The 22,653-nt window shown below is 37.5% G+C and overlaps 1 protein-coding gene across 1 annotated transcript; it reads right to left on the minus strand.

Annotated features, from left to right (window-relative positions):
• Nucleotides 1-4,376: 4,376 nt before the first annotated feature.
• LOC131064888 (probable auxin efflux carrier component 1b) lies at nt 4,377-8,818 on the minus strand. Its single transcript, XM_057999216.2, has 6 exons — nt 6,182-8,818; nt 5,777-6,077; nt 5,361-5,446; nt 5,098-5,255; nt 4,921-4,997; nt 4,377-4,818 (listed from the first exon to the last, which is right to left on the minus strand). The coding sequence occupies exons 1-6, from the start codon at nt 7,524-7,526 to the stop codon at nt 4,749-4,751; spliced, it is 2,037 nt and encodes a 678-aa protein (XP_057855199.1). The 5' UTR covers nt 7,527-8,818; the 3' UTR covers nt 4,377-4,748.
• Between the last annotated feature and the right edge of the window lie 13,835 nt (nt 8,819-22,653).

Below are 22,653 nucleotides of genomic sequence, written 5' to 3' on the forward strand. Positions count from 1 at the left end.
TATCATGTAAGCATATGGGATCGAGATAGGAAAGTAAGTTTTCCCCATATTGTGAAATAAAACGGTGTTGTGACCCTTAATGGAAAAGAATAGTTGCATAAGAGAATAAAACACTAGGATAGACATATGCCCCTAATGTGACATCCAAGAGAATGAGCATACAATGGTTTGGGTAGGAGAATAGTTCCCTAGTGATGATGTAATTGTAGAGATGATATAAAGCTAAAATTATGAGCAAGGTCCTAAGGTAAGGCATAAATCCAATGTAAAAGATAGAAAGTTGAAATAATGGGGCAATGACCCATGATAACTTGATAATAGGAATAGTGTTTAAAACAAATAAACTTGATGCAATGATGTGCCCCCAAATGAGATTTAAAGAAGGGAGCACTTAGGATAGTGCCTACAATACAATTAATAAACACATGACAATAAGAAGACATACAACATGAAGGTCCAAAGTTGTGATTCCTCTCAATTGTAACGATGCAAAAATAAAAAAATAATGAAATTGTAGCATCAAATTTGGTCAATAATAGAACTTTGGGTCATGCAAGGAGGTAGGTGGAATTAAAATGTGCAAAACATGGGTGTTTCAAGGTTTCAAGAACCAAGGGCCAAGGAAACCTCATAAACCATATTGCTAGCAAAGATCTAGAATTAGGAGTACAACATGCTTTATGCTTAAAGTAAATAGATAAGAGTATGTCTACATATTTGACCATAAAGGAAATATGAGGAAAGTTATCACAATTTGGAGATAGAAGATGTCAAGGAATTCATCCCTTAAGGTTTGTGCAAATGGGAGGAATTCCAAACTTGTAATCCTAGAAAGTTGAATAGTGTGAAATATCGAGGATTATGGTTGACTCATAAATTTTATACCAATATCAATTCATGGGTCAAGAGTTAAGGATACCTCTTACAATGTATCCAAATAAGGACACATCCAAACAATCCAAGGAGATAACTCAATAAAAAATGTTAAGGATTGAATTTTAGGGTTACCTTAGATAGGCTTTCTTGCACCTTTTCTCTTTGAAAAAGTGTAAGTGATAAAACACCAAAAGTTGGGGATCAAAGATGCCGAGGGAAAGGTACCTAGAAAAGGGGTGGCCAAAACTTTAGTTCTAAAAAATATACACATAATGAAACATTAGAAGTTAAGGATTAAATAAACCAAGAAAGAAGTAAGGGATGGCCAAAAATTTGACTCTAAAATGTAACTTAGTACAAAGGGTTATAAGTCAAGGATTGAAGGGAAAGTGTGCTAGTAATATAAAGTTTGATACTCTAACAAATGCAAGGGAAATTTGGGGTTAGAAATAAGGGGATGCCAATAACAAGATCTCTAAAAGTCTTGACAAGGAAAAAAGGGTGAAGGCGAGGAATAGATGAAAGGTATGCCCAAATGTGAAAGTACAATACTCTAATAGAGACAAAGGAAAAAGGTGGACTTAGTAGGAAAGGCATAAAAAGAAGGGAAACTTTAAAACTATGACAACTTGGCCACAAATAAATGACAAGAAAATGCCCCACTTAAATTTTTAGTTTTTTTTGTAAATCCTAACACATGTTAGGTACTTGGGTAATGACAATGGACAAAATTGAGGCAAAATTATAACAAATAAAGACATATTTAGACTCTCTCAGATTAGTTATAAATGGTGGATTTTAACAAAGCAATTGCAACAAGGTGGGAAAAGGACTATGATTTTCACATTTTGAGGCATATAAAATAAGGATCCAATGAAGTACTAGAAACTACATCACCCGTGTCTTTGAGATATACTAGTACATATGGACTAGCAACATTGAAATATACCTTTAAGAAATTATTGGATCTCAAGGGTCATGTTGTCATATGTTGAAATTATTTTGATTAATTCAACTTTATGATCATGGATGAATATTGGATACAACAATACATGTAAATGTTATAAGATTATTTTGGTGCAATTTGGTGCTTTTTAGTTCTCCAAGCACAAATATTATTATAATTATGTAGACTTATGATATTGATCTCTCCTTGTGAAATAATTGTATATTGAATGCCTTTATATATCAAGAAGTAGTAATATATCATGTCAATGTCACACATCCACTTATAATGAGTACTGAAAAAGGTGTCAAGAGATTAAAAAAAAATTGAATCTTATGAGCCAATTATACACATGATTGACCTAAGACAAGGAGGTGTAGATCTTGAGGTGGGGAATGAGTGTATGAATATAGGTGCAATGTTAGGCATGATAAATGAATAATAATGGTAAATATATAGGAGTAAATTGAAATAAGGTTGGGAAAAGGTCAAATGTGTGGAAGCATATATAAATAAGGATGTATAAAGAATAAGGAGATTAGCCCAACTTTGTTCATGAATGTGACATTTGTTAATATGTAACTCTATTAAGATATTCTAACAAAATGGGCCCAAAGCTAATGTTAATTGGCATGGGTATTCAAATTTCATCAATATAGTAATATAGTGACTTGATTTCTTCTATTGGTGCACCTAATATTTACTTTAAATGGTTATAAAGGAAAATAAATCTAGGTTAATTTTATAAGATGAATACATATAAGCATATATTTAAACTAAATTAAATAATAGCAACTAGAAATAATCATCTAACAACCTACAATACCTATTTTTGGAAAGTAAATGCAATATATCATTTTACTTAGCTTTATGACCAAACAATGATTGCCTTTGAAGAATATTTATGAACCAATTTTTTCATTATTGATTTCCTCTTCAATACTCTAGGACAAGAGAGAATTCTTGAGAGATGAGAGAAAGTAAATACTAAAACCTAGCATCACATTTTTGCAAAACATATACTTGGTTGGCTTAGGGTAAGAAAATAAAGGTGGTCAATCAACTAAATGTTAATTTTGAAATTTGAGAGGTAAGAGTTAATTCTACAACCATGGGTTCAACCTTGCAAGCACACTAATGACTCTAAGTGGCCAAACAATCAAATAAAGATGACTAATTAGTATATTTCAGAAAAGTAAATGCAATGTAGCATGTTACTTTTCTACATGACGAAATAATGATTGTCTTTGAAGAATATTTAGGATTGTTTTTTTGCCTTCAAAGTATGACTTTTGTATCAAATGAATGCCTTGGATATTATGTTGATCTTATGTTCTATATAAAATCATGTAGACAAATTTAGTTAAGTTTTCAACCTTATTTTTTTTCCTTTTAGTCCAAATGGGATCCCACACAATGTAAACCTTCGCTTTGTTGCTCACCCACATGATCTTTTTCCACTGTACTCTTGTTGCTAATCTAAGGGTTGGTAATATTCAAAAATACAGTGGAAGGGTTGTTTTTTCACAAGGAAACAATTTATTCTTTGGCGAACCCCTAGGAATGTGTATAAAAGTTCAAAGGTAGAAGATAAGGGTCCTAGGATTTAAGTGTTCACAAATTCACTACTCCTTTTTATGCACCAAAAACAAATGTTTTTAATTGATTCCCTCTTTAATGATCTTGGATGAGAGAATGCTCGAGAAATTAGGGATGTTAAATGCTAGTGCATAACATTAAATTTTTACAAAATATGTATTTAGTTGGCTTAGGGCAAGATGATGAAGGTGGCCAATCAACCAAATTATAATTTTGAATTTTGGAAGGAAAAAGTCAATTCTATGACCATGTGGTCAACCTTGCAAGTGCATAAATTATTCTAAGTGGGCAAACAATCAAGTATGGACAACTAATCACTATATAGATGCAAGTGTATAGGTAAATACAATAAACATATGGATGAGGTGAATATATAAGAATATGTGGTTGAGGATAGGTATGGATTAAATGTATACATATAAATGGACAAAAGTTAAGATAATTTTCTAACTTCACATAAAATTACATCATTTGTCGATGTACATATATCAAGACATTTTGTTAATATAAACTTAAGCTCTGTAATATATAATATAAATATAAAAATATCACCATTACAATACATTAAATCTTAAAAAAATTCAAACAAACTTAAAGAAGACTCGTAATAAGAAAAAAATATTTATCAATTTATAATGTTATTGATAAGCAAAGTTGATATGAATTTGAAGAAATATTATTTATCTATCTATGTGTAATGTTATGCATGAGCAAAATTAATATGGATTTGAAGAAATATTCTGCATGAGCAAAATTGATATGGATTTGAAGAGATATTCCCCGCAGAACTCATAAAAGGTAATTATTGCATAAGGCATATGAATTGATAGATGTAAGAGATTAAAGTATTAAAAGTATTTTGACACTGGTTAAAGTGTGAATTGGGTTATGTTGATCTGGAATTACAATTCCGCCTGATATCCCCAAAACAGCACAAACACGCGCTGAAAGAGTGTAAAGAAAGATTTGAGTAAATTGAATATATATAGTCAAAAGCAGTAGAAAGTAAGTACTGGTGATGATGAATGTTTGAGGGAGAGGGGACGCTTAGTCCCCACTCCACTACCAGCGCCCACCTTTCCTTCCACTCCCAACAGACAGATAGACAGACAGACAGACGTCCATTACCCACTAACCCAATACTAGGTATAATATATATATATATATTTATCTGCCACGCCAAGGATCCAACAATTGGGACAAGCTCCTCTGGCCCACTCCCAGGCGTCCACATGGTAAAGATTACAATGGTTTTTTCAAAGAGCTTTTGTCTACTGTAAGTAAATACTGGTTGGTTCCTTTAGCGTTCTCTGTCTTCTGTCTGTCTCTACACCAGCTCAAGGAGAATGTAGTATGCCAACGTAATCGGCAGTGCAATGAGCATACCAAATATGACCCTGAAATTTGAAATAAAATATGATTCCCACGTCAGCCGCAGTTTTTTGTTTTTTTAATTACATAAACAAACATTTAGCAATATGTACGAACTCGAAGCATACCCTGTGCTCAGTATATCCGGATGCACGCCGTACTCTTTTGCAAAGACAAACGGAACAATTCCTTGGGGAAGCGCTGCCTGTAAAAATAACAAATCTCAAGGACATTCTTATCTTCTCTTTTAGTTTTCGTAATTAATGCATTGCAAGTTGCAAATTAATGAATGGAATTATTTGTACCTGTACTATGGCTACACGAAGTAGCACGCCTCTCAATCCAATTGCAAGGGAGGCTAGTGCCATTATAGCTGGTCCACTCAGAAACCTGACGGCCATGGCAAAAGTTGCAACTGAATTCCCACACGCTATGATTTTGGGCTGCAGAGCCATGAACAAGCCTGTGGAACAACACCACCAACGACCATATCCTACTCAATCAAGAAAGACCACACGAACAAAAGATTCAGAGACTATTATTAGCGTAATGGCATGAGCATGTGTACCTAGACTGAACATGGCCATCCCAAGACCCGCATCGGACAAGATCTTTATTGATTCTGAAATTATTGCCGGCATTTCAACATGCCACCTGCAAACAGTATTCCCAAATTTTAAACATAACACACAATGTGTTTGAAATTCCTCCATTAATCATTTGATGAATGTTCACTGTATCTACAGTATCCAACGACTTGCTTGCTGGTTAACTTACTAAATCGAATTAAATCTGGCAATTGGGTAGATGGTATAAACCCAACTCAGATGTATAAACATAAACAACTGTTTGAATTTTAAGCTGGATGGTGTTAAGAGTATGTCCATTGAATAGAAGTGAGGGGCGAGTATTAAGCAAATCACAGACCAAAAAAATGATTACTGGAATATAAACATAGGTGCTTCAATGGATGGATGGGGATACCTGAAGGAGACGAGAGACCAGGTGAGGCCAATGAGGCTGGAATAAGTGTTGGGATTGCGAATGAGTTTTCTCCACACCATGATGAGGATAAGGCGCGTCATTACACTGGCAGGAGGCATCAGCTTCGTATTCTGCGCATCATGGCTCTTGGGGTGAAGCTCTGCAGTTGAACTTGACCCAAATTTGGACAGCCTCGGTTCTTCTTTCTCCCGAGATAAGCCTTCCTCTGCCTTATTCCCGAAACTGAAATCTTCTTCACGCCCATACTCCTCATATAATACGTCTCTCCGCTCTGCTGGACCTGCAAACAGGGATAGAGAGAAAGAGAGATTGATTTCTCTGAGCCGTCAGCCAATACAGAGATTATGAAAAACACATAAACAAGATTGACTTCTTCCCTCTCACCTTTGAGTATGCCGTTGTGGGAAAGGGCCTGGTCACGAGCAGGGGAAATGGTCTGTTTTACTTCCTTGGCGGGGTAATCCAGCTTGTTGGTATTGTCAGGAGAAGCACTGGAGCTCCAGACGAACATGTGAGCATCCTTGTCATGAACATGGACCTCTTGGTTTTCATTGATTTTCGGCTGACAGAACTTGGGATCAGCACTAGTTTTCTTAGCAGCCCTGGCGGTGGTGTTGGGGGAGAACATTCCTGGATTGGGTGCAGGATAGCCGGCCTGATTCTGGTTCGCCTCCGCTCCCACGCCTCGGGAACCGTAAGGGGGCAGGGCTCCGGTGCCGGGCGGATACATTCCAAACCGCGCAGTAGTAGCAGCACCCGCCGCCGCCGCCGCCGTTTTGCTGTATGGATTATAATAGTCGGCCGAACTTTCGTCTTCGAAGTTGGAAGGACGAGGGGTCGGGCCGCGGGAGGAATGGAGCGAATAGACATCGGAAGTGGCTAGATTGGAGGGACGGGGACTGGCGTTTTTGGGAGCAGTGGAGGAATTGAACATGGAATAGAAATCGGTGTGGTTGAAGCTGGATCCCCTGGGAGTGGGGTTGCGAGAGCTGTGGAGGGAATAGATCTCGGCGCCCGTGAGATTGGATGGGCGGGGTGTGAGGGAGGGGAGAGAGGGCAGCCCCTGAGACCGACGCGACGATATGACAGAGCGAGACGATGTCGACTTGCGTACCGTAACGTGGAGTTTGCCGTCTTCACCGACTTGGGCTTCCGTCTGCAGTGGCTCTCGACCATCGAGCGAGACGACGTCGGAGTCGACCTTGAATGAAACAATGGAGGCCGCGGTGTCGGGGAACTGATCCATGATGAGCATTTTGGCCCCCCTGTACTCGAACATGAAGAGCATGAGCGTATACCAGATTATGCACTGCAACACCACGATTTGCACCATGAGGCTCCCGGAGAAGTCCCCGTACATGCCTTTGAGCAGAGGAATTCCCATGACAAGCGTGTTGGGCAGAGAGGAGAGAGAGAAGAGCGTGATCATCCACTCCAGGCTGCCCCGCCGGCTCACCTTGGCCCACAATCCCAGCACCACCAGCACTATGATTTTCTGCAGACTGTCCGCCGCGATGAAACGCATGTTCATCTTGAAGGGGTTGTTGGTCGAAATGAAGTGGAAAGACAACAATGGCACCGCGAACAGAGCCACGAAGCGGTTGATTCCTGAGCACTGGTCCGGAGTGAAGATCTTCCACCATTTCACGGACCCGTAGGCCAGAATCATGGCCACATACAGCGGCACAACCGCCGTCATCACATGATACAAATCTGCCCCCGTAATCATTCTTCTCAACTGATTTTCTGCTGCTGCTGCACCAATCTACCCACACTACACCTGCCTATACTCTACTAACCTCTGCTCAAACTTAGCACTCTGCTTTTCTACATAACTGAAGTCATGTTTGGGCTTTGGACAGCGAACTAAACGGCTCCAAATTCAACCCATCTTCAGCTATCACCGGGAAACGAATCAAACCACACAAAAAAATTAGCTTCGCCGAAGGAACTATGCAGAACCAAATTCCCACGCAGACTTCTCTTTTTCCTCCCTGGCAATCCTCTTTACTAGAACTAAGTGAAAATCGAGAAACCAATAACTAGGGGCTCTCGAAAGCGTTAGTTTCGACAGCTTACTTACTTATCGACTGAAGCATGGTGAGTGGTGCAAGAAAGAGTCTAGACTGCAGTTGCAGTTGCAGTTGGACTGACCACTTTCGGTACTGGCTAATTCTCGATTCTAATGCATTGCGAGGCAGAAGAAACCGAACGGAATTAGAGCAGCCAAAAAGATGGTGTAAAGCGACTGGAATGGCAAAAATGACATTGGCAGCAAGAAGCTCTGTGCTGTGTTTCCTTGTTTCTGGCAAACAGAGGAGGAGATCACGCCGGTCCGACGATCATCCGCAGAGGAGGAGCCTTTTCTCCCCACCAATCACCCAACTTTTTACAGCCCACCACCCAATACTCTTAAACGTTACAAAAACCGGCCATATGTCCATCCGTAGGCCCTGTTTTAAATCGGAGTTGAGAATGTTGATGGCTCATGCCTCATGGGTCTAATTATTCCCCCCAGCGTGCCTATTCTACTTCTACGATGAGATATGATCTCCTCACATGCATGTCTGAATCAATCATCCGTGTCTGCTATCATCATAACTCAACCCCACACCGGCCCACACTCCATAGTCTACTCAACTCAATGCCCAATGCCCAATGCCCAATGCCCAATACCATCCATACATATTAGCCCTTAGACGCCTAAAAGCCTAATAAACAAACTACCTTATAGACCACAGCTGACAATCTGGGCAGCTGGCAGCGGTTGTCGAAGAATCTTTGATTGCGCATGCACTGAGCGGAAGCGTGGAGGAGCCATTTAAGGCGGCGCCGCTCATTCCCAAATGCCCATTGCAGGCTCTGTAACTAAACTAGTTGAAGTTGAAGAAGAAGAGAATAATTGCCTAGGTTGGGCATCATTCCATTCCATGGCAGACGACAAGGTGGGCAGTCCCTGGTGGCGGGCGGCTGTCCCCGATGGTAATGGCGATGGCTATGGCTATGGCTATGGCTGGCGTGATTCGTTTGCCTTGCAAACAGGGCTTCCCCGCTCGTGCTCTCTTTTTAACTCCCTCCAACCTCTTTTTAAATGATTTGGGTTAATGAGATTTTTTATTGGGATTCCATGCAGGGGGGACAAGCTGTGTTCTTCGCTTTTAATCACCTCATAATTTATATTCTTGGTGCCACAAAATCCCAAAGGGATATTAAAATCAGTGCAACGTGCTTTGGTTGCGGTTTGGCGACAGTGAAAAGATATTTGACGGACGACACTCCTCACTACCAAATTTGACGACCCGTCAGTGTCAGTGTCTGACAGAGAATTGAGAAAGCCATGTGGTCCCATTATTAGTAACATATGCGAAACCGAACCCTTTCTTCCTTCCCATCATTTCCTATTTTTGCGAATCATGTGTGACGGCTTTTAACGATTCCTCTGCTGCCCTGCCCTGCCCATCTCTCCCTTCAAATTGCCGCAACTTAATACTAGTCCCCCATTTCTCATTTTCTTTCAATTAATACTCACTTATTTTATGCTTAAGTTGACTTAGATTTGAAACTACCTTTCCATTTGTTTATATTAATTTTTACTTTTCCACATTATGATGAAATTTGGATTGGATTGTGAGCACAATTCTTATGTGTTTTTGTGTTCTAAATTTAAATATATATATATATTTTTTATTTTAAGTTGATTAAGGGGTCTAATGTGAATATTTTCAGCTAATTATTTGAATTAAACATTCATGTGTAATACCTTATAATTGGTTACCTAAACCATAGCCCCTAATTTCGACAACATCACCAAGGTCCTAACCGAAGGCAATTAAATCAACTTTGAGCACACAATTAATTAATTCTTCAATCATCAAATGTCACACGGCAAGTGAATTATTCTATATTAATTAAATAATTAATTAATTAAATCATTCCAAGAAAATCATTTTGATCAATTATCATATTTAATTTATTAAATATCTTAGCATATTTAATTAATTAATAAATTTGCCATTAATCATAAAAAATGAATTAATTTATTACAAAAGAGGAATCAATATGCAAAGGAAGAGTTAAATTGAAAATAAAATAAAAGAATTGAATTGAAAGAGAAATCAAACTTGAGATATTATTTATTTCTTCTAATTTGAGAACTTGAAATCAGAAAAAGAAATTAAAAGGAATTTAATCATTCTCTAAAATTAGAACTCAAAGCTTTTGAGAAAAGAAGTTCAGTTGCATTGAAAAGGCTCTTTTCTTGAATAAATCAAAGAATCGCATGGAATTATCTATTTTTATCTCAGGTGCATGGAATTAATTGAATTATATCTCTAATGCAAACTCAAACTTATAATCTGAATGCATTTCAATTCAACTATAATTGGAATCTATCTCAAGGTTAACTGAATATGATCTCTCAAGTATTTCAATTATCCTAAATTGTGCTTTTTCTTGATCTCTCTTGTGATTCTCTATAAATTCAGCCTTAATCTCTCATTCAAAACACCCTAGAGATTTATTGTTATTATACAATTTTTGCTCTAGAGTCATTGAAGATATTGTGCTTGCTTTTTGAGATTATTGCATTTGAGTTTAATTTATTTTTGTGTATTTCATGATTGCTTGAATTCATATAGCTTACTATTCATCCATCTTGCATCCATTTAGCTTAATATCATGCTCATATAGATTAAATCCATCGTCTTGGTATAGTCTAGTCACTGGTATTGCTTATACAAATCTAAGAACAATCTTATACTCACATCTTTTAGAAGGTAATTAATCGATTTGTTATGGTTTTATTATTCATGCTTATATCTGTCTAACCATACATGTAATGACTTAATTGAAGTGTTGTGTCTTGCAGCTTACAGATACTTATTCCACTTTTCACACACTTTTTCATAGAATAAAAAATTATTGTAGATTTTGAGGAAGCCGAGGAAAGAAAAGGAAAACCTTGGTGTGTAAATTTAAAGATTTTTATTTTTTTGGATTTTCCGTTTGTACAGTTGTTGCGAATTATCGTACAAGTTTTCCCACTCTACCGAATGACAAACTGCAGGTATCGTACGATCTTGTACGGATTATCATACGACTCGGTGAGAATTGTCGTATGGTACTCTGTATTTTTGGCTAAAACAAAGACTTCATTCCTTAGGATCTTTATTCAATTTTTATCATACTAATGTTGACCCTGGCTTGTTGTTCGTCTATCTGAGAAATTTTCTTAGCCTAATCATTTTTTGCAGAATGCTTATCGAAGAATATGCTTGTCAAACAAAGACAATATGACTACTGATTCGTTGTCTTTGCAGGTTTCCCGAGGAGATTCGAGCAAACATTGTGTATTCATTAAATCCATTTTTTAGGCACCTAACTTGCTATCTGGTTAATGAACAAATCTGTCTTTTGTGTTTTTAGAAAATTTTGAGAGGTAGGAGAGTATGCTCTTGTTTGCATAGACAATAAAAAATCCAGACCCTTGAGGCTTTTCCTAAGTTTGAGATTTGTATATCTTTAGTGGGTTTGCCCTCTCGAGGAGCCTTTAAGGCCAAAGCCATTAGGGTCAGTGAGAGGGGAACGACCCAAGTGGGAACGGCTAAGCGCCAAGTACTCCAACCCACTATAAAATAAATGTGATTTGATAAAAATCAAGTCAACGACAGTGCTCGGGAATAGCTCTCCTCTGTACCTTCGGGTATATTAAACCTTGGTTTTCAAGGTTGGGAGACCTCTTAATTGAGTTTATACCCCGACGTGTAGAACAAATCCCTTACTAGTTCCAATTAAGATTAGAAGCTACCCAGTTCACCTCCGAAAGGGGGGATAATCTTTGTGCAAGAGAGATAGTAACTCTCCCAAGATACTTCTCATTTTGTGCCCCCATTAGCATTTGGAGTCGGTTAATACGACGTTTAGAATCCATTGCATGAGACTTAGAGGTCGTATTTTGATTAGCTATTGGGTGTGTACCTGAGTCTGCAAGCAAAGGTTTTCTTCTCTCACCAATTTCCATAGGGTTAGCGTACTGTGATTGGAGTCATTATACATATTGCGTGTTTACTATGTTTTCATCCCTGAAACTGAAATTGAAATACCAAAACTAGAGAAAACAATAAACAACTCAGTAGTCAAAACTCTGTCTGTGTCAAAACTAGTCTATCCTAGTAAAAACTCTGTCTGTGTCAAAACTAGTCTATCTTAGTCGAAACTCTGTCCGTGTCAAAAACTAGTCTATCCTAGTCAAAACTCTGTCCGTGTCAAAAACTAGTCTACCTTAGCTGTCCAAAAACTCAGTCCATCTCAAAACTGGTCGTCGTCGGTCATTAAAAACTCGATCTGTCAGAAATTTTGTCTTTGTCCAGTAAACTGTCGTACGAGTCTTCTAATTTATTGTCCTGCTACATATCTTCTATTGTACGAAATTTCATCAGGTCTAACAGTTTGTCGTTTGAGCCTCAGTTTTGTGTCATACGAAACCTGATAAATTGTCGCCCTGCTTAGGGAATTATCATCTGGTCTCTGATTCTGTGTCATACAAAAAACCATTACATTTATCAATTTTTCATCTGAGGTATACTCATTTGTCGTGCGAATATAAGCAACAACTCATACGAAATTCTATTTCTATCATCCTGAAGCAATTAAATTGTCGTCTGGTCTTGTAAAACTTGTTGTACAAATCTTTGATTTTGTCAGTCTAGAACAGTCAAACTTGCCTAAAACAGTCTACAGCGAGCATAAAACTGGTTATCATCATTCTGAGCATAAACAAATCAAAACAGTGCACTCCTGTCGTAGTGTTGTACGATTTTGTCGATCATCTTTTAGCTAGTTCAATCAACCATTTTATCAAATTTAAGTCACTTAGATAACGTCTTACACAGGATAGATCATTTCTGAAACCAAACTGAGCCTTAGTCACTTCTCTTAAATCAAACTAGGTAGCTTAGATAAACATCTTACACAGGATAGATCTTTCCTGAAACCAGACTAAATCTTAGTTGCTTCTCTCAATCGATACGTTAAATGAGCAACTAGCTCCAAATTTGATCTTGACTTCTGCATCACAAACAACTTTAGGTCACATCAGTCAATAAAAATGCCTATTCAAACCAGAAGTTCTCATAAGAAAGATACCAAAGGAAAAGGACAATCCTTTTCATATCAAGATAATCCATTTTATGTAGAGGATCCTCTCACTAATAAACCTTCATCATTAGATATGCCAATTTATGATCAACCCTTGTCTCCCACCATATCTGGAACAAAACAAGAAAGACGAGCTACTAAACACAAAAATTATGACGATCTTAGTATCCATGATACCGACAAAAATTCCTCATCAAGTGAATCTGAAGCCTCTGAACCTCCAGAAATTGATATTCATAAATGTCAAAAGGATAAAGATTTCTGAAAAATGATGAAGGTTATCATGGCTAGAGAAAAAGAAGACTTTTTTCTAGAACTAGTAAAACAAGGCGCTAAACTTCCTACTGGTTATGACGTGGAGACCCTCGTCACTAAAGAGGAAGAGACACCATTAGCAATGGTAAACAAACAATTACAAGCGTTACGAACTGAGATCACAGAACTGAAAAACAAGGATAAATAATCAAAACAATATTCTCTGGACACAATATGCCCATTTCCATTTGACAAAAACATTTACATGACTCCATTTCCTTCACGAGCGGAGATCCCAAAATTTGACAAATATGATGGTAACTCAGATCCCCAAGACCATATCAGAGAATTTTGTGCTTTATGTATGGAGTTCATGCACAACCAAACATATCTCATGCACCTTTCCTCGAGAAGTTTAGGAGGGCAAGCTATGTAATGGTTCTCAAGCCTACCTATGGGAATAAAAACTTTGAAGAATTAATCCAACTATTTCTACAATAATACTCCTATAACATTCGTCACCCAGTCACTATGATAGAACTTTGCAATACCAAACAGAAAACAAGAGAGCCCTTTCTCACTTTTCTCCAACGATGGAGAAAGATGTTCTCTAGATATTCACGGCCTATTCCAGATTCTGAGAAGATAGATATCTTTGTCAACTTAATCCTTGAATTGAAATACAGTATCCAAATGCAAGTGCATCCTTCATTCAACAAAATGGTAGATAATGCCCTCAGGATGGAAGATGTGCTTATAAAGAAGGGAGATATCTCACTTTGGAAAGAAACACAATCGGGATCTAGTTCCAAAGAAAAAAATAAATATTGGAAATATGGCAAAGACAACAACAAAAATGTTGTTAATGATGGAGTGGTAGACACTGTTAAAGAAAAATCAAAATCCACGATATTTAACTTGGCTAGTGGCATGCAAGCACTCAAAGCAGCTGAAACCGCAATAGAAAATCCTTTGAAGAAAGTAAAAGAGTGGTTTAAAGAGAAACCTTGGCTTTCGAAACCTAAACGCAAATTCACTCCTCTAGAAGAATCATATGAATCTGCTTTCAAAACTTTATTGGCAAATGATCTCATAACCTTACTAAACAATTCTAGGCCATATGATCCAGAAGTTAAACCGAAATAGTGGAGAGAAAACGAATATTGTGAATACCATCGAAACAAAGGTCATAACACAAACAATTGCATGAAGCTCAAGCATGAGATTCAAGATCTCATTAATGCTAGAAAAATTGTTGTTGGAAATCACACAACTAATGCTGATCACAAAGCTTTAAAGATCCCTTACCTGTTTATGAACAAGGTGATTCCTCAAAGTCAAAATGAGGTGCCAAAGTTAATTACACCTATACCAACAATGACAATGTGATCAACATGATCGAGTCTTCTCAACCTGAATATTACAATGTGATTATAATCAAAGATAAACAAAACGAATCACAAAATGCAAATGATGTGACCTGTGCTCAAAAGAAAGTCACTCTCCAAGGAGATAGTTCTCCAACTCCTGCTCAAACAACGTCAAACCTACCAACCTTGTCAAACAAACAAAAAGATACAACATTTGATAAATTTAAATAGCTAACTTCATCATCATCCTCTAGATATAGCATTGTCGAACAACTAAAAAGAACAAATGCTCAAATCTCCATCTTTGAATTTCTCAAAATATCTTCTGCTCATAAAGAGATCCTGGACAAAGTGTTGCTCACAACTAATATCCCAAAAGATTTAGATATAGATTGGTTTCAATCTATGGTTGGTCACCTGACTTCTCCTCATTATCTTACTTTCTTTGAAGAAGATGACAACTCACTGAATCACCCACATAACCAGCCATTGCACATTGAAGCTATGATCCATAAACACCGAGTTAAACATGTTTTGGTAGATGGATGCGTGGGGTTGAATATTTGTACCTATAATCTGCTTACACAGCTGGGCTTTTCTGAAAAATGTCATTGATCCCACAAAGAAAATAACAATCAAAGCTTATGATGAAGAAGAAAGAACCTCTAAAGGTCCGGTACTATTACCAATCAGAGTAGGACCTGTAGAAAGGGATGTTATTTTCCAGGTGCTTGATCTTCCTCTGTCATACAACATCTTACTGGGCAGGCCATGGATTCATGAAATGAAGGTAGTTCCATCTACATATCATCAGTGCTTAAAATTTCCTTATAACGGGGTTGAAATCAATATTCCTGCTGATACAAACTCTCCTTGTAATGCATTGACAAAGAGTGTTGATACCTTTGTGCCTCATAATAGAGCAACCTCTACAGCTGAAAGTTTAGAAACCTTGATGAAGGACTTAGAAAAGAAATTAAAAATCATAGATACTAGAATGGATGGATACAAGATAGAACCAGTACTTTCACTCATTTCTCTTCCTCCATCACCCAGACGGTCAGGAAAACCATCAGAGGTTATGAAACCAAAGACTTTCACTCCAAATGTCATATATGAAGGTCTCTTTGTACAATCCTCTACCTCTCTTGTAGATGAAATAGAAGAGGATGTTGTTCTCAAATGGCTTTTCAAAGAAGATAGTGAAAACAAAGAAGTAAGACATTGTGAGATTTCTCCAACAAAGTATGGTCCAGGATAGAAAATGATTCAACGTATGGGATATTCAGGTACTGGTTCTCTAGGCAAAAATCAAGAAGGTATTATTGAACCCATTTATCTACAAACAAATTCTGCAAATGACAAAGTTGGACTGGGATATAATCCAGGAAAGACATCTGACCAAAAACATGCTTCTAAGTGTAAGTGGAAGAAAAAGACAATGCCTTCACTATCATAGGAAGTAAACACTCAACAAAATCAAGAAGAGTATGAAAAAGAACAAAAAGAATTATCAATCAATAGAGAGGAAACAGTTAGTACCCAAGTCCAAATGGTATCAGCTACAACATTACAAGGAGTAGAAGTCCTAGAGGATATGAGAGAAGAGGTAGAAAGAATCAGGGAATTGTTTGCACCACTGAAAATTCCAGTCACATACATTGGTAGACAACAAGGAGATGATTCAGAAACTGACTCGAACGAGTATGAATGGGGTTCAGATCATCTCTCAGATACATCTAGTACAAAAACTCTAGAAGAGTCCAATAATATCACAGATGACACACAAGAGTTGATACGCTAAAAACTACAAATAGAGATAGAAGAAATCAAATTAAAAAGACAGACAAACTATGAACGAAAGTTGAAAGAAGGAAGGACACAAGAAAATTCTTTACCTACTATGTCTCTCTCTAATAGGATAGAACAAATCAGGTATGGCACTACACAAGAAGAATTGGAAGCCACAGAAACAGAACCAGTCATTAGTCCAGAAGAAGCTAAATAGAGTAGAAGATGGAAGTTCATAGAGCCATCAAGGTTATGTCAACAGGTATGTCAGATACAAGTGATAAATGAACCAAATCATGAAGGAACTTGCAACATCAAAGATGTAGGTATTGACACTATATCTACATTCACTCAATCACTTGAAGAAGAGTCAGAAACTCCCTCTTATGACTCTAATGACTCCGACAACAGTCCTATTGATGATAATGCCTATTTAGCATCAAACTTTGACTCCTCTATCACGGATGTCAGGAATCTATCTACTGATCTTGTTACTATCAAACCATGCTATGTAGTCTAGTCTGGCATAGAAAATGGTGCTACGAGTAGGTCTATTGGATTTTGTCAACTAAATATTAACGTGCACTTCAATAATCATGTTGTAACTATTCCTGGTCTGGAGACATTTATGCAAGGTAGTCTTCTAGCACTCGACTTGTCGGTCTGAAGTTATGATGATAATACCATGAACTCTCTCGAACTTGTCCAAACTTTATCTTTGGTACATCCTGAACTAATTGACTGTACTCTCCAAAACCAACCTATGAATGTACCTATCTTTGCCAATGACTATACGTTAGCCTACTACCTCAATGCAGTTGAACCAATGGACTCTTCCACCAGTGAACAAAGTGAGAACATGACTGAAACAGATATCGAGTATCTTAGTTGCAAAAATCAAAAGAAGAAAAATAAAAGATCTGATGGTGAAAACCACATTGTGGTGGTGTTAGAATCAAAAAGAAAAAAAATAAAGGATGTACTTAAGGGTGAAAACCTCTCTGAGGCACCTGAAGGTGAGATACTTGATATACTGCCAAGTCATTTCCAGGAAAGGTCTTCTATATTGATTGAACTAACTCAGCCAGTAAATATTGGAAGTCAAGATACACCACATATCATCCACTTAGCTCAATCATTATCAGCAGAAGAGTTAAAATATTTCAGCAATCTCTTCCTAGAAAAGAAGATCAACTTTGCATGGACATACTCTGCTATGCCAAGTCTAGATCATGATCTCATCATGCACCATCTTTCTATTACACCAGGAGTTAAACCAGTCAAGCAAAAAATCCACAAGATGCACCCTCATGTGGCACTGTTAGTCAAAGCTGAGCTAGAAAAATTGATAAAAGCTAGATTTATCAGAGCAATAGACTACGCAGAGTGAATTTCAAACATAGTACCTATATCAAAGGCAGACAAATCTATTAGGGTTTACACAGACTTCAGGAATCTCAATAAAGCATGTCTGAAAGACAATTTTCCATTGCCTAACATTGATATGATAGTGCATATGACTGTTGGATATGAGATGTACTCACTAATGGATGGATTCTCCAGTTATAATCAGATCAAAATAGCTCCTGGAGATCAAGAAAAGACAACTTTCACCTATGCATGGGGAACCTTTTGTTGGAACATCGTGTCATTTGGGCTAAAGAATGTAGGAGCAACTTACCAAAGAGAAGTAACTACTATCTTTCATGCTATGATGCATAAGAATATGGAAGATTATGTTGATGACACTTTAGTGAAGACTATGAATAAATCCACACATATTCAAGAGCTAGGCCTTATATTAGATAGAATGGAAAAATTCAAGCTCTAACTAAATCCTAAAAAGTGTGCATTCAGAGTGACATCTGGTAAATTACTTGGTTATATCATTTCAAACAAAGGAATTGAGGTTGATCCTGAGAAGGTCCAAGCTATAATGGAAATGCCACCTCCAAAGAATATCAGTCAAATGAGAAGTCTACAAGGATGTCTCCAGTCAATTAGATGCTTTATTTCTCAACTAGTAGATAAGGCTCAACCCTTCACAAAAGTATTAAGGAAAGGAGTAACATACAACTGGGATCAAGAATGTGAGCAACACCTTCAACAAATCAAAGAATACCTGTCTAATCCACCAATATTGATGCCACCAATTCAGGGTAAACAATTTATCTTATACATATCAACTATTGATTCATCATTAGGGGCACTTCTGGCACAACAAGATGAAAATAAAAAAGAGAGAGCTATATATTACATCAGCAGAACATTGGTGTCTTATGAAATGAACTATGGGTATGTCCAGGATCATGGTGTGCCAAAACAGGCCCTTAAGTGGCAATGAAATTTCAAAAAATCAGAGTTATGCAGCTTGACATGAAAAATTGAATAAGTTATGAACATTATTTTTAAAATATGTAAGAAGAGAATATATAAAAAATTGAATGTAGTTTCTAAGCTACTAGTTGTTTTTTGAAAAAAAAAATCCTATTTGATGAAAATTTCAAATTTCAATGCAGTGGTACAAAAATTTCAGGAAAAAGATAAGAAGTAGGTGTATGTCTGACCACCCTAATCACAATTAAATCATAATATTTTTTTATAATATTTATAATATAAGTATTAGACTCATGTCCGGATGTGACACATATTTTTTAATAATTTTTTATAAAGTAAATAATTATCTATGAATTTTTTACTACAACTTTTCAGAAATTCAGAAACTCCTACGTCTGACCACCTTAACTTGGTCAAAACCTTATGAAATTCATTTTTTAAAATTTTTTCCCTATAGTAGACAAAGCATAGGATGTGACGCATGTTTCAGATTCAAAAAATGTTATGCGGTTTGAAAGTTATGAGTATTTTTCAATCAGTCTATCAATCAGGACTTTTGTCAGAATTTAATTAGAAAATAAATAATAATTATTTATTAAAGTCGAAATAAGACAGACCTTATATTGTTGGAAAGCTGAGAACGTCCTTAAAAAACCCTTTTCATTTTATCAATTTTGGCTATAAAAAAAGTCGTCAGCCACCAGTGTAAAGTCTGGAAAATCAAGGAATACTGAAAAACACGTTTTTTCAGTTGACTTTCCAGGCTTGTCACTTCCAAGCCAAATCCCAAAGCAAACCCGAACCAAAATATGGAGGGAAAAAATTATGTTTTAAAATCGGATATTCGATTTTTGAAAAAATAAAAAAAATGTATTTTAGTAAATTGGGCATAACTTTTGCGTTTTATATCGAAATTTTGATTTTTTATGGGCATTGGAAAGGTAATTAAGAGCTCTATGATATGGAATAGGTATATGTTCAATTATTTGTTTTAAAAAATAATTATAATTCATTTAAATTCATCCTTCATTTTTAAAACATAAAAAACTTATGACTTTTTCATATGATTTCCCTATTGCATGAATTTTTGTAACAATCATCTCAAAATAAACTAAATAAGTAATTAATTAATAATAGAAAATTTATGAATTTTTTTGAGTTCGATAAATTTTGATAAACCATGTTATTTATGTTTGTTCCTTTCTCCACCTCTCTCTCCTAAACCTATCACTCCACCTATTTGTTTCTTCCTCCCTCTCTTTTGTCCATATTTATACATCTCTCTCTAGACCTATATCTCTAACTATCAATGAATACCTCATTAAATCTCTCAAGCTCTACAAGGTGCTTATATTTCTACCTCTTCATAATTTTCTCCTCTATGTCACTCTCTCTTCCCTAAGATCTAGAATAGTCTCTTTGCATTTCCTTCTCATCCCTAGCAACAAAATTCAAAGGGGACAAGGAGAGGCGTAGGGAAGTATCAAAAAAAGGAGAGGGGGAGAGAGGTGAGAAGGAGAGATTAATTGGAGGGAAGAGAGAGTGAGAGAGAGAGAGCTATAGTTAATTAGGTGGAAGGCAAAGAGAGAGAGGGAGGGGTGATTGGGGTGAAGAGAGAATGAGAGGGAGAGTTTGAGATTATTAGGGCGTAGGAGGAGAGGGGGAGAGGGGAATGTATCAACAAAGAGAGAAGAGAGATGGGGACAAAGGTGAAGAGAGACATAGAGAGTAATTAGGGGGTGGGTAGAGGGGGAGAGGGAAGTATCTATAAACCCATAGGAGGAGAGAGGTGATCGAGGGTAATTGAGGAAAAGAAATAATGTGAGAGAGAATATGGTGTCCTAAAGGGTCATATGGTGTCTCATGAACCATTAGGACACCATATGACACCTTAGGACACCATATGATGTTGTTATAAGTCTTATGGTGTTCTAAGGGGTCATATGGTGTTCTATGAGACTTTAGGACACCATATGGTGTCATTAGGGGTCGTATAGTGTGTCAAGGGGTCATATGGTATCCTATGACCCCTTAGGACACCATATGACCCCTTAGGTATTGTTAGGGGTCATATTGTGTCTGAACGGGTCATATGGTGTTGTTGGGGATTGTATGGTGTGCTAAGGGGTCATATTGTGTCCTAAGGGATCACAAGACATCGTATGACCCCTTAGACACCATATGATCCATTAGGCTTTGTTAGGGCTCATACTATGTCCTAAGAGGTCATATGGTGTCCCATGACCCTTTAGGACACCATATGACCCCTTAGGACATCATATGGTGTCATTATGGGTCTTATGGTGTCCTAAGGGGTCATATGGTGTTCTATAACCCCTTAGGACACCATATGACCCCTTAGGACATTATATGACCCCTTAGGATACCATACGATACCTTGGGACACCATATGGTGTCACAAGGAGTCGTATGGTGTCCTAAGGGGTCATATGGTGTCTTATGAACCCTTAGGACACTTTATGACCCATTAGGTGTCATTAGGAGTCTTATTATGTCCTAATGGGTCATATGGTGTCGTATGACCCCTTAGGACACCATATGCTTGGAGACTATATGGTGCTATGAGTCGTATGGTGTCCTATGACACCTTAGGACACCATATGACCCCTTAGGATACCATTTGGTGTTGTTATGTGTCATATGGTGTCCTATGACCCCTTAGGTGTCATTAGGGTTTATTTTATGTCCTAAGGGGTCGTATTGTGTCCTAAGGGGTCATACGGTGTCCTATGACCCCTTAGGACACTATATGACATTGTTAGGGGTCATATTATGTCCTAAGGTGTCATATTGTGTCTTATGACCCCTTAGGACACCACATGGTGTCGTTATGGGTCGTATGGTGTTCTAAGGGGTCATATGGTATTCTATGACCCCTTAGGACACCATTTTTATGTTGTTATGGGTTGTATGGTCTCCTAAGGGGTCATATGGTGTTCTATGACCCCTTAAGACACCATATGGTTTTATTATGTGTTGTATGGTTTCCTAAGGGGTCATATGGTGTTCTATGACCCCTTAGGACACCATATGGTGTCATTAAAGGTCGTATGGTGTGCTAAGGGGTCATATGGTTTCCTATGACCCTTTATAACACCATATGACACCTTAGGTATTGTTAGGCATCATTTTGTGTCGTTAGGGGTCATATGATGTCCTATGACCCCTTAGGTGTTGTTAGGGGTCATATTGTATCCTAATGGGTCATATAGTGTCCTACAACCCCTTAGGACTCCATATGGTGTCATTTGGGATTGTATGGTGTGCTAAGGGGTCATATTGTGTCCTAAAGATTCTTAGGGCATAATATAACCTCTCATGACACCATATGACCTCTTAGGACACCATATCATGTCGTTATGGGTCTTCTTGTGTTCTAAGGGGTCATATGGTGTTCTAAGGGGTCATATGGTTTTATATGACCCCTTAAGATACCATATGATGCTTTAGGACACCATATGGTGTCGTAAAGGGTCGTATGGTGTTCTAAGGGGTCATATGGTGTTCTATGGGGTCATATGGTTTTGTATGATCCCCTAGGACACTATATAACGTCGTTAGGGGTCATATTATGTCCTAAGGGGTCATATTATGTCTTATGGCCCCTTAGGACACCACATGGTGTCATTATGGGTCGTATGGTGTTCTAAGGGGTCATATGGTATTCTATGACCCTCTAGGACATCATATTATGTTGTTATGGGTCATATGGTCTCCTAAGGAGTCATATAGTGTCCTACAACCCCTTAGGACACCATATGGTATCATTATGCATTGTATGGTGTTATATGACCCCTTAGGACACAATATGATCCCTTAAAACACCATATGGTGTCGTTAGGGGTTGTATGGAGTACTAAGGGGTCATATGGTGTCCTATGACCCCTTAGCACACAATATGACCCCTTAGTACACCATACAGTGTCC

This window comes from Cryptomeria japonica, chromosome 5, assembly GCF_030272615.1.
Source record: "Cryptomeria japonica chromosome 5, Sugi_1.0, whole genome shotgun sequence".
NCBI classification, from domain to species: Eukaryota; Viridiplantae; Streptophyta; class Pinopsida; order Cupressales; family Cupressaceae; genus Cryptomeria; species Cryptomeria japonica.

What these genes read in the sequence shown, in the direction of transcription:
- LOC131064888 (XM_057999216.2), bottom strand. Translation starts at nt 7,526, where the DNA reads ATGATTACGGGGGCAGATTTGTATCATGTGATGACGGCGGTTGTGCCG. An exon ending in CCACAACGGCATACTCAAAG is followed by an intron (nt 6,078 to 6,181) that starts GTGAGAGGGAAG and finishes CCCTGTTTGCAG; the next exon opens with GTCCAGCAGAGCGGAGAGAC. An exon ending in CCGGATATACTGAGCACAGG is followed by an intron (nt 4,819 to 4,920) that starts GTATGCTTCGAG and finishes TTCAAATTTCAG; the next exon opens with GGTCATATTTGGTATGCTCA.